Source organism: Heterocephalus glaber, unplaced genomic scaffold, assembly GCF_053883595.1.
Source record: "Heterocephalus glaber isolate CG9 unplaced genomic scaffold, H.glaber_assembly_v1.0 deba00001608, whole genome shotgun sequence".
Lineage (NCBI taxonomy): Eukaryota > Metazoa > Chordata > Mammalia > Rodentia > Bathyergidae > Heterocephalus > Heterocephalus glaber.
Window position 1 is genome coordinate 7,977,199 of NW_028258379.1, and position 13,608 is coordinate 7,990,806.

Consider the following 13,608-nt stretch of genomic DNA (forward strand, 5'->3'; position numbering starts at 1 on the left):
GATTATTCATTGGTACATTTTAGGTATACAATATAATGACATTCATCATTGGAAATTTGCACCTTTACATAGTCTCTCTTGGTTCTTATTTTTCAGCCTTGCCCAGCCCTCCCTTCAACCCCTCCATTCCTCCCTATTTACAAAGATTTTGTTCCTATTTTTCCATTTTCTCATCTTAATCCCATTCCCTTCTATCCTTTCCCCTAGCCCTCCCACTTCCTTCCCCCTTTGCCCCTTTTCTTCCTATTTCACATTACCTATCATACATTTAGTCCTTATTTACACTTTCAGTTTCTCACACCAGAGAAACTATTTGGTATTTATACATGTATGTCTTATTTATTTCACTTAAGAGTATCGCCTCAATGTGCATCCACTTAGCTATAAATGTCTCTAATTTCTCATTTTTTGTGGCTGAGTAGTAATCCATTTTATTTTAAAAAACCATATTTTCTTTATCCAGTCTCCAGTTGATGGGCATTTGGGCTGTTTCCAAGTTTTAGCTATCACAAACTGTGCTGCTATGAACATGGGCGCACATATATCACTGTGGTATGATTCTTTTAATTCTTTGGGGAAGATCCCCAGCAGTGGAAGAGCGGGGTCAAATGAGACTTCCAGTCCTAGTTCTCTGAGGTATCTCCATACTGATTTCCACAGTGGTTGCACCAGTCTGCACTCCCACCAGCAGTGGAGCAGGGTTCCTCTTTCCCCACAGCCTCACCAGCATTTGTTATTGGTTGATTTCATGATAGCAGCCATTCTTTCTGGAGTGAGGTGGAATCTCAGCATTGTTTTCATTTGCATCTCTCGAATGACCACATACTGGATAATCTTATAACCCAGTTGATAAATTATGTACTATAATGTACTATATAGAGGGACTGCCAAAAAATCTGTAAGAGATACACTCAAAATTACTATAGATAAATAAATATGGAATTTTAAAAAACGTTCAAATAATCCACAAGAAGGCAAGAAAAAGAAAACAGAAACTAAATGAAAAATAATAAAAGAACTAAAATGAAAAATAAAATGGCAGGCCATTTATTATAAGTCCTAATATATCACTAATTACATTAAATATATGATCTACTTTATTTGTAATAGCCACAAACTAGAAATACCAATCAAAAAGCACAAACTATTTCTCCATGCCATAACCGGGTGAATCTCAAGAGCATCATTCTGCGTGAAAAAAGGCAATCTCAAAAGGTCACATCTTATATGATCCCATTTATGAAACATTCTCAAAATGACAAAATTATAAAGATGAAAACATATTAATGGTTCCTAGGGACTGGGAGGGCACAGGGGGAAAGGAGATCATGAACATAACTTTGGCATGAAGAATACTTTGTAACAATTGGATAATTCCAATCCTGATTGATTGAAGATGCAGTTACACAAATCACATGTGGAAAAGTGGCAAAGACTTATACATGTGTATTACACAAATGTCAGTTTCCTACTTTCGATACTATTCCATAGGTGTATAAAATGTTACCGTTGGGAGAAACTGGATACAGAGAGCCTCTCTATGGTTTTGACAACTTCCTATTAATTTGTAATTATTTTAAAACAAAATATTCCATTTGACCCAGCTATTTCCCTTCTAGGTACCTTCCTGAAAGAGTTAAAGTCATCAATTACAGTGATACATGCATACCCATGTTTATAGCAGCACAATTTATAATATAGCTTATATGCCCATGAATAGAGGAACGGGTAAAGAAAATGTGGTATTTGTACACAATGGAGTACTGCTCTGCATAAAGATAAACCTGAGGCATTTGTAGGTAAATTGTAGGTAAATGGATGTACCTCAAGACCATAGTATTAAGTGAAATAAATCAGACATGCAAGTTTAAATATTACATGGTTTCTATTATATGAGAAACCCACAATATAAATAAAGAGCAGAATAAAAGGTGGATGATAGGAAGTAGGGAGATCTTTTTCAAAGGAGAAGGGGAACAAGAGGTGAAAGGAGGGAAGATGGAAGGAAGGGAAAGGGATGGAAACATGGAAACAAAGCTTATGTAAATAGGGAGGAGTGGACAGGTTAAAGGGAGGGAAGGGGAATGGTAAAAAAATAAGAATCAAGATATATCATGTACAGGTATAAATTCCCAATAATGAATGTGATCATAATTATACCTAAAATGTACCAATAAATTTAATTTTTTTTAAAGAATTGAAGAAAAAATGGAAATAGAGCTTTTACATATGAGAACAGGAACAAGAATTGGAGAGAGCAGGGAGGGATGGGAGGAGAAAGAGACAAAAAAAGGAAGATGTGTCATGTACATGTACACACTCCCAATAAATGTAATCATTGTGTACTGCAAATGTCTACTAATAAAAAAAATAAATAAAAAATTTAGGGCGGGGGATTTAGCTCAGTGGTTCAGCCACCTGCCTCGTAAGTGCAAGGTCCAGAGTTCGATCCCCAGTACCAAAAATAAATAAATAAAATTTTTAAATATAAATCTTTTTTAAAATACACATATAAAAATTAGACAAAGTAGTAATAGTTCACTAGTATTAGGTAACTACAAAATTTTTTTAACTATAGCTATATGAGCTAAAATTTGTTATGGCAGTTTTTTTGTTTGTTTTTGTTGTTGTTGTTGTTTTGGAACCACTGAGCTAAATCCCTAGCCCTAATGGCAGGTTTTGTTTTTTATTTTTGGTACCAGGGATCGAACTCAGGTCCTTACACTTGCCCAGCAGGCAGCGAAACCACTGAGCTAAATCCCCGGCCTGGTAGTTTTTTTTAAGTAAGTGACTCTTAAACCTTTGGTATAGTTATATTGGTTTTTTGTTTGTTTGTTTGTTTCTGAGACAGGGCCTCATTATGTAGTTCAGGCTGACCTTGAACTCATTATGTAGCTCAGGCCGGCCTCAAATTCGTGGTGATCCTCCCATCTCAGCCTCCCCATTGCTGGGATTACAGATGTGTGCCACCACCCCAGCTTGGTATAGTATTTAAATAGTATAAAATATCACCATGAATTGACAGACTGAGAGATAACACTAAATTAAACTGAGGAGAAAAGAGAATAAAACCAGTATTTGAGGAAAAATAACGTTAGTATCTTTGTGCCACTGAGGTGTCCACTTGTCAAAAACCCCATACAGGGCCAAGGATTTAGCTCAGTGGTGCCACCTGCCTCGCATTCCCAAGGTTGAATTCAGTCCCCGGTACAAAAAAAAAAAAAAAAAAATACTAAAAACACCAGAGAACCCTGTTAATCTGTTTTTTAAAGTGCATCTTAAATTTGTAGAAAAGGAGGGTACCACCTTGATAGTCTCAGTAGTGTCTCTAAAGGGCAAGTTACAGAGTTATGTATAAAGTATCGGTTGTGCTAGTTACTATAGGGTGATTAGGGGTAGAGATGATCTGGACAAGGCTTGGTTAGAATTTGTAATCCAGCCAAGTCCCTGAAACAATCAGTAATCTTATCTTTGGAACATATGATGCTATCAAATTGTTCGTGCTCATTTCTTAGAACATATGATCTGAACAATTAAACAATTTAAGCTAACATGTCATAACTTGGCATAATTTGTTTATTTTACAAGGCATAGTATAGTTTTGCAAATTTGTAAATTCAGTTTAATTTTCAGTTTTTTCATTTTTTTTATCTTTCAGCCTAAATAAGGCCATTATCTTCTGAAGATGATGTCAGTCTAGATTTGTACTGCTTTTTGTTGGACCGTGATTGTGTATTAGGTATTCTGTAATTGTTTTTACTCTCTACAAGCATTATGCCTTCATATTCATCAAAGTTTTTTAATTATATAGCTTAACCACAGATTAAGTTGCAGCAATTTAAGGCTCTAGAGATTACACATTTTACCACTGCCCTACAGACAAACAGTAAAACAAGATTATTGTCAAAGTTTGCATGGTAACTCAAAGCCATGATTCTGGATTTCCAAATCTGGACATGAAAATATGTCAAATATTTTAGCATCCTTCCTTTTATAAGTGGAAAGGAGCAAATTTTTGTATTATCTAGTAGCCATCCAAGAAACTCAACTATAGCTGAAATATGAAAGATATCTTAATAGTTTTTTATTCTCAACTGGAGAAAGGTAAAATCCAGAAGAGTTGACTTAAGAAGCAAGATATTAATGTCATAAGTAAAGGCAAGAAATACTTATAGGAGTAGAGGATATAACTCATTGGTAAGGTGCTTACCCAACATGTACAAGATCCTAGGTTTAATCCCCAGCACCACCAAAAAAAAATCTCTTTTCCAAGAGACATTTGTATCATTCAATTTAGATTATCACAATTTTGCTATTTTCTAACAAAACCAATCAAGGCAATTTAGGAGATTTTAGGAGATTCAAATTAGGATTTTTGAATGGAAAATAAACCTAAGATTTGCATAAGTAGAATATTGTTCTAATATAATTTTCTTACATTGTGCATAAGTTAGGAAGAAAACACAAAACGACTTTTAAACCAAAACTATTAAATCATTCTAATTTGTCCAAAGAAGCATCCTAATAGAAATACAACATGAATTTTTTTCTAATACTATTTAGAAACTAAAATTTTTAAGACTTCTTAGTTAAATCTAAAAACTGCGAATGTTTTTCTTTCTTATCTGGATAGTGCTTGGTAACCAAGTAACTAAGGCAATTAGCCGAACTCTCAGTTATGCTTTTTTTTTTCAGCGTATGACTAAACAATATTTGGAATAGGAATAAGCCCCCATCAGAGTTTCTAATTTGACTTTTCTCCCTTTTTGTGTTATAGCTATTTATTTGAATGATCTGGATAATCTAGAATATGTAGCCTTGTAATCTTCCATTTAATTCTGTTCTTTTTCTTTGAAAATACTTACATTGTAAATCCACACCCGCACTTAACCAGCTATTATTTCATTATGTCAGTTTTGCAGACAAATAATTTATTTTCCAGTGATCTCTAATTGTTCTGCTATTTCTGGGATTGTTTGCAACAAAATAACAGAGAGGAACATGAATGGTAAAGAAAACACTCTAGTGTCAGCACCCTGCTATGGAAAAAAAAAATTATATAACCACAAAGTTTTTCTAAAGCAACTTGTCTGATTAATGAAGTTAAAAAGCTGTAAGCCTTGGCCTTTATAAAATTTGAATGACTTCAATAACTGTGTGTTAATTAATTCATATTGGTTTTGCAATAGCAATTTTCCAAGCACTCCCAGTGACTCAGGATGAAAGTGGGTTGCAATGTCATACAGCAGCCAGTTAAATTAATACAGTATTTTTAAGGAAGACCTCCAGGTGACACTAAATAAGATGGTCAGAGTTTTCTCCAGCGTATTATAAGAGGACAATTAGTGGCAGACCTCCTGCTTTTCCAACATAAAACCAAAAGTCTGGTCACAGCATCACTAATAAGTCAGGAGGAAAAATCAAAGGGGCTAGCAGTTATCATTTAGGAAAATTGATATATGTAGCCCTGGGTATTGGCCATGAGAACAACCTAAGCATCTAAGATGTGCAGGTTTGCCTTCAACCTAAAATAATATTTCAAATTCACTTTAAAGAAGAGGGCCAGGGATTTAGCTCAGTGGATCCGGCGCCTGCCCTCGCAAGCACAAGGTCTCAAGTTTGATCCCCGGCACCAAAAAAAAAAAAAGTACTTAAGTACTTTTCCAGCTGTAGGTGTAGCTTAGTGATAGGACACTTTGCATGAGGCTTTGGTTGATTCCCCAGTGCCACAAGAAAATAAATAAATGAATAGTTTTTAAACTTTATAATATTTCTGAAATCAAAATATATCCTAAATGTAATATATGTTAAAGTTATTTTTGTAATTGTGTATCTGTTTGTGTTAAGGACCATCTGCTTAAGTATTTTATCAAAATTTGTGTTTGTTTACACTGTAAACTAATTCCATGTGTACTAGCATATAGCAGTAACAATGGGGAGTTCTATCCCTGGTACCAAAAAAAAACAAAAGAAGTAACAATGGGAAACAAACAATTGGGAAAGTAAGTGCTCTTTAAACATCATATATCATAAAGAAAGGAAAGACACTCACATTTGGTATATATTTATCTGCATAAGCTGAGTATTCTTTATCTCATTGTTCATAACCACCCTGAAAGGTAGTTATTATAACTGATTTTATAAATGAGAAAATTAAGATGAGAGCTTGGGCAACTTGAATTTTAATCCTGTCTCATTTCAAAGCTCTCCCTACTATATACTCTGACTACCTCATTAGAACATCCTAACATAAAAGAAGCTTATTCTGATTTTTTCATACATATACTATTAGTAGATATTCAATCTCTAAAGGTGAATTAAACTCAGAGTAATGGAATTATAGAGATGTGCAGCTAAATAGTATTTATTTAAGTTAGTCTGAGAGACAAAACACCTGTCTCCTTCAGAGAGTTTTAATGTCTTTAATACTTTTGATCCTACTTCAGAAAAGAGATCAAAAATTTGGGGAAAAAAGATAAATGATTATGTCATACAGTTTTACAGTCCCTACTACCACAGATATTCTTATTGAAAGGTAAATTTGAAGATAATGTTGGGAGGAAAAAAAGTTAATTGTTTTATTTGGTTAGACCAGTAACCATTACGGGGTAGGCCCAGTATGTTCAGAGCATTATTGTCAAATTTTGCTGTTCAATCACAATTGAAATGTCTACATTTTTTTAAATTCTGCAGGAATATTTTCTCAACCTTTACTTCCAATATTTATTCATAGATTCTTTGAACATATACCTTCTACATGCCAGATACTGTTATAGTTGCTAGAAGTGCTATTAGCACATCTGTCTTTTTTTCCATTAGAAATAGGCAACATTACCTAAGAAAATAATTAGTGGTGGTTTTTTGGCTTTGTAGCTGCTAAATCCCGAAGATGACCTCTTACCAGGAAAGATTCGAGACAGCAATCGTTCAACCCTCCTAGCAACAATTCAGGAACATGGTTACCCCACAATCAACTTGGGAATTGTGGGAGACAAGTAAGTATTGTGTTTTACCTTAAAAAGTTGTTGTTGTACCTTTATGAAATTTTAGAATACTAAGTAGAGTTTCTGCTAGAGACACACTTAACATCATAATTTTCGTTGATCATTTCCTTCATATGCCAAAGAGCTATAGAGGTGCCTATATCCTTTAGTAATAGACATTTTCTTGGAATCCATACTATAACAGAAAAGATATTTTACTTTGTTATGGGTATAATACATTTGCAGGGATCTTTTTTCCTAGTTTCCTTAGGAACTAATGGCAATGGTAATATTCCTATGCACAATTTTGTTTCAAAAAAAGATATGAATGAAAAAAAAAGATATGAATGAGACTAGATACCTGACATGAGATCATATGACCTGGTGACAATAGAAATGAGAACCACACCAGGGAGCACAAGCATATGCACACAAACCAAGCTTTGGGGTGGAGGGAGGATTAGCTTCCAGTAGATGGAGAGAAAAATCAGGTTAGCCTCTTAACAAAGAGAGAGGTGGGCCGGGGATTTAGCTCAGTGGTTTTGCCGCCTGCTGCGAGGACCCAAGTTCGATCCCGGTTGAAAAAAAAAAAAAAGAATTAATTAACAAAGAGAGCGGCAAGCTTCTTATTGGATTGCTGGGTGAATTTAGGGTCTGGTTGATCATTATCTCAATTGTGGTTCTGTAACATGGCTCTAGAGGAGTCCTTACTGCTTTAGGGGGCAATCTGGTTCCCATGAAGTGATTACTCTTGCTTGGATTACTCATGCTTGGAGAGGGGGAGGCTTGGTTTTTATCATGAAATAATTGTTCCCATTTAGAGTCGTGATCTCATTATAGGATGGTTTGTCTGTGAAGCCCTGCTATTCCTGCAATCCAGAGTGACTGACTATGGGTTGAGGGGAATGAGTAGCGGCTTTTAGGCATCACTCCAGGGGATCTAAAATACAGGGTGTTGTAAAAGCTAGCAATTGAATGTTCCTGAAAATCTTTAAAATACATTATTCTTGATGTCCTGTCTTGAGGATGGAGACAATAGGTTAGGGCTTGTCTTACTTTTCTCATTGCTGAGACAAAATACCCAACACCCAAAGTTAAAGGAAGGAAAGGTATTGTACCTCAGTTTGTAGAGGTTTCAATTCATAATTGGCTGGCTCCATGGCAGGGTGTTATGGCTGAGGGGCATCACAGGGGAGAAACAGTTCATGGTGGGAAGAAAGCAGCAAAGCAGTGAAGTAGCAAAGCAGCATCAAGTTTGCCTTCTATCTCTCCCTTTATATCCACCCAGGCTACCTGCCTTTTGGGTACTACCACCCACACCCAAGATAGGCCTTCTCATTATCCACACCCAGAACTGTGCCAATGGACTGATGTGGTAATCACACACCCTTAATCCTAGCATTAAATACCCTAGCTCTAGCCACCTCTGAAAAGCCCCACCTATGACTGTATAAGGCTTTGGGGGGATATCTAGATGGAAGCCATAACAGGGTTTAAGGCCTAACTTATTTTTCCATCCTCTCTGCATACCATTCTGTTTAATAGATGAGAAGTCAGGGGCTAAGGAATAAGATTCTTCATCTTTTGTCCCTATGATGGTCCCTGTCTCAATAACTTTGAAAGTCTTTTATTTTGATATGCTAATGTTTAATTGTGTGGGTTCCACACTGTTGATTTGTAAAGGATATTTCTTGATAATGTTATATTTTACTCCAAAATTTATCTTGAAAACAGTAAGAATAGTAAACTCTAAGCAGGTACAGGCAATTCAGAGAAATGTGCCAATCTTTGTAAATGCCTTTTTATTTGATAGCAGTACTTTATATCAAAGTGGGAATAGTTTGTTTTTTTAAGCAACTGATACAAATCAAAGCTGTCTTAGTCTTAGAGTGTTGTGTTGAGAGGCCAAGAGTGAATGGTTTAGAATGCAGAGGTTGAATGTGGAAAGCAAGAATTTATAACTATTCTAATGGAAATATGTGCCAGGAGTTGAGCAAAGGTATATTTACTCTATTGCCTGTTGATATTCTGTGTAGGATGCCTCCCTTTTCATTTTTCTTGCTCTGTGGCTGTTTGCTAAAGAAAGCAAATGTTGTTATACAGAAACCTGTATACAAAGCTTTCCAAGGAAACAGTCATGGGAGAAACTCTGCCCTATGTTTAAAGCAGGGAGAGAAATAGCTCAAGATATCAGCATGCACAAAACCCTTTCTAAGATATGGCAGATAAAAGGAGTGACAGTTCTATTCTTGTCATTTAAAAAGGCTTACATTTGGCATTTAAATTGTGTATAATTCCACTTCTCTTAGTTCTTGTTCTTATCACCTACCATAATTTTGACAATCAGTATAAAATATTGTAACACATTGTAACTATTTAGATTGAATTGGGCTAAAATTTGTCTTTCTTACTGCTACTTTTATTTAAGAGGAGGGTAGTTTAGTAGTACAGTGAAGATTATGGGACAGGTGCTTCAAATATTGAGCGCTAACTATATTTGCAAAGTACTTATAAATATTTTGTGAATATTAAATACATTCACTAAGATATGTTTTCTTACACAATATGGAACACAGTGCATTGTGATTCCTAGGGGTTTTTTTCTTTTAAAAGATAAACTTTGATACACGCCTGTCATCCCAGCACTCAGGAGGCTGAGGCAGGAGGATTACCAAGAGATTGAGGCTAGCCTACAATACCTAGTGAGTTCAAGGCCAGCCTGGACTGCATAGCAAGACCCTGTCTCAAAAAACAATCAATTAATTAATTTTTAAAGTAAAAAGATAAATTTTAGAACCCAGAGATACTAAGTAACTTGCCCAGCACTATACAACTCCTTCATGGTAAAAATAGAGATGTAATTTAAACTTCTTGGGATTAACAGTCCACAGTTCTTTGCTATTGATACAGGGATGATATAGGGACCTCCGTGTGATATAAGGGAAATATTATAACTCCCAACCTGTTAGATGTCTGATACGCTGAGTTCATGTTCTCTAAAATCAAAGAATGGATTCTAGGAACAATGGAGGTTAAGAATGGGAAATATTTATTGAGGGAAAGATAACTTCTGTCTAAGAGAGTCAGAAAGGGACAAGAAAGTGGGTTGCTGCAGACTCCACTTATAGGGGAGGCTTTATAGAGCAAAATCACAAGGTGGGTACAAAATCATGAGGTAGGTAAAAGGTGGAACAAAACTATGGTCAACTAGTAATATTACAAGTATAGTCGCTTAGGTAATATTAATCCAATGGGGAAGCAAATGACATAAAGAACAAAGTCTTTTCCTGGAAAGAACGAGTCAGGGACCTTTCCTGGAAGGGATAGGTCAAGGTCTTGGTCCCCCACCTAGGTGATTGATTCTTATTTAGAATATCAATCATTATTGTTTATCCCTGGGGAAGTAGGTATAGTCATTTCATCTTTGTCTTGAGGTTTGGCTTTTAATGAATGTACCTCCACTCACTATCTCATTATTATCTTCTGCACTGGCTTCTTCAAGAGCCTAACCCTATCTGACTGCCTATAATATTTCTAATTTAACGGTCTATAATTTACCCCCTCTGAAGAGGTACCCCTAACTGCCATGAGGGGTTAAGGAGCAAAGACCATTCTGGCTCTTTCTGGCTGAAAGAGGTCATACTTGTGATCCTAAGTCAGAGATACTCTACAGAGGATCTACCTAAAGGCCCTCAATAGGGGCCAGGAATTCTCGTCTTAGGTAGGTGTATAGATTTAAGTCGGGAGGAGACAAGGCCAAAGACACAGTTAAGTATGCATGGGCCAAACATAAGATCAACAAGACCATCATGAATACAACCAACAAAAGTTTCCACCAGGAAGAGCCAGTGATAGCCTCCCACAAAGAGGATAAAGAGAAGGTCCAAGGAATTTCAGAATCTGACATGGTATGAATCTGTCATTTAATATCTTGAACAGCCATCGAGATATTAGTAGGAGGATCGGGAATGTACACAAAACATTTCGCTTTTATAATTGCACAAGTATCCCCTTGTACTGCTATTAGAATGTCTAATGCCATCTGAGTTTGGAAGATGGCTTGCCTCATTAATTTTACTTCTTCATTCAGGAGCAAGATCAGTCCCAGTGTTGTTTAAGGCTCATTCAGTAGTTAGTCAAGGCCTCAATGTGTTGCATGACATCCTCTAATCCTAGGAAAGGGATAAAAATACAAGCCAGATGCTCATACCAGTGAAACACACTTCTAGACCATGGATGTTGTAGCTGGGGTAAGTTTGCAGGTTTGTTGATACTTTTTTTTTTTGATGCTTTTGACACTCCTGCCTTGTAACCACACAAATCCTAGCATGCATCTGCCTATCCAGGCAGGGGGTAGCCAGGGCCACAAATTGGTTCCACAGGACCAGTGAGTGCCATTGGGGGCTTCCCATCTAATTTTAGGATGATTCAACCAGTTTGTTGCAAACTAGTCTTTAGCCTGTAAGTTATTGAGTGTATACACTGCTGGGAGCCTGGTGGGGGAGGGCATCCATGCCAAGTATTTAGTAGAGTTAGGCTAATGAGAGTAGGAGTGATTTTTTTTGTTGTTCTCCACATAAAGGGCCTTTCTACTAAGTTGTCCTATAGTTGGAGTTAACCACATATAATCATTATCAGTATAAATATTGACTTTCTGTCCTTCACTGAGTTGTAAAGCCCTTATCAGAGCTATGAGTTCTGCTAGCTGAGCACTAGTCCCAGGGGCAAGTGAGAATCTTTTAAGTGTCTGATGTATCTGCCTTTTGGGCTTCCTTCATAAACTGATAGAGGGGTCATGCAATCTCACCACATCCTGCTATCCAAAGGCAACAAAAGCCTGTAATTCCTAGGAACGCCCTTAGTTGTCTTAGCGTCTTGGGTTGTGGGAAGGAAAGTATTGTTTTTATTCTCTCTTCCCCTAGCCTTTCAAGCTCCCTTAGATACAACAAGGCCCAAGTATTTTGCCTCAAGGCTACAAAGCTGTGCCTTAGACCTAGAGAGGTTGTAACCTCTGTCTGATAGAAAATTTAGTAGAACGCAGGTGCCTTGCCTAGAGAGCTCTTCTGAGGGGTGCATGGCAATGTATCATCTACATATTGCAAGACTGTGACTTGGGAAAATTTAAAACATGTGAAGTTGTGGAAAAGCACTTGTCCAAAAAGATGAAGACTGTCTCTGAATCCTTGAGGAAGCACAGTCCAAGTGAATTGGAGGCCTGGTTGTGAGAATTTTCAAAGGCAAAAAGAAACTGGGAATCTGTATGTAAAAGAATACAAAAGAAGGCATCTTTTAAATCCAACACAGAGAACCAACTGGCATTTTGTGGGATCTGAGAAAGCAAAGTGTACAGGTTAGTTACCACCAGGCAGCAAAGACAAAGGACTCCCAGAACATCTAGTGTTTATTTATTAAAAGCGTGGGAAGGAGGGGGAAGTGGGCAGGACTTGGGACACCTGCTGATAACAAGTATCAAGCAGGCGGGACTGTAGAATGAGGACACAAACATATCTTTGCTGAAGAGAGCAAACAGTTAATTCAGAGGGGAAGAATTTATTGGAGTCAGTTGACCTTGACTGGGAGTGAACGCAACCAAACTCTGCTATTTCCAATGTTACACAGTCAAATTAGGGAGGGACAATAAGCTTGTGTCACTATAGCTTGCTAATACTGGGCGAAAGTGTCTGCTACATACCAGATAATACAGTTATAGCCAGAACTGAGTTAAAATATTAGCTGTTTGAGCATACTCTACTTTTGTATTTTCCCCCTCCTTTCCAGTTTCCTGATAATATTCAAGACATTTCTATCTTACATAGCCCAAACAGAGTGGAAAGGGATTTGTTTATATTGAGTTAGTATGGTATTCTTTCCTACTAGATAATAATAAGTTCCTTGAAGTAGCAGTACATCTCCTGGATTAGATAGTCCTCATATATTTTCCTATATCTTCCCTTTCCATGTAACCTAGAAACTTGTACCCTACAACTATCCAGAAGAACCTTACTGGAATCCCTTTAAAGTAAGTCCAAAAACCACAGCCAAACAAAAAACACTTTGGAGATAGGAATAGGACAGAAAATAAGGCACTGAAAAGAGAGTTGCATTAGTGACTGAATTGTATCCATCCCCCCAAAAAATGCACAATGTGAAAACTTTATGGCTGGGGTTATTATAGACAGCTGAGTTAGGTAGAAATATTATAGACAGTCAGATTGGGCTAGGTCCTTGAGAGAGTCAGGACAAAGGTGAAACATACCACAACTGCAGCCAGAGACACATCTTTTGGAAACCAGGTCTCAAGATAATAGCAAGAAGACCAAACCTGTATACTTCCTCAGAGGACAAATACTTGACCTAATGAAGTTTAGATAGATATCAGCCACCCCAGTGGTGGGTGACCAGAGACCTCTGGACCCAACATTTCCTAGGAGAAATCTTTGTTCTTTCCATCCATACTTGTTACGTGACTTGCTTCCCAATTGGACCACTATTACCTAAGTGACTATACTTGTAACCTTATTAGTGAATCATGGCTGTGGCCCACATTGTACCCCCTTGAGCTTTGCTCTATAAAACTCCCCTATAGAGTGGATTCCCTGGCTAACCATTTGGGAGCCCTCCTGCC

At 37.0% G+C, this 13,608-nt stretch overlaps 1 protein-coding gene across 34 annotated transcripts in view; it reads left to right on the plus strand.

Annotated features, from left to right (window-relative positions):
* Gphn (gephyrin) overlaps positions 1-13,608 on the plus strand; it is a 589,435-nt gene that overhangs the window by 526,529 nt on the left and 49,298 nt on the right. For all 34 annotated transcript variants that reach the window (XM_087195039.1, XM_087195042.1, XM_021247567.2 and 31 more), the window contains one exon: positions 6,874-6,995. In XM_087195039.1, coding sequence (XP_087051165.1) covers positions 6,874-6,995 — 122 coding nt within the window. The remainder of the gene's footprint in view (positions 1-6,873; positions 6,996-13,608) is intronic.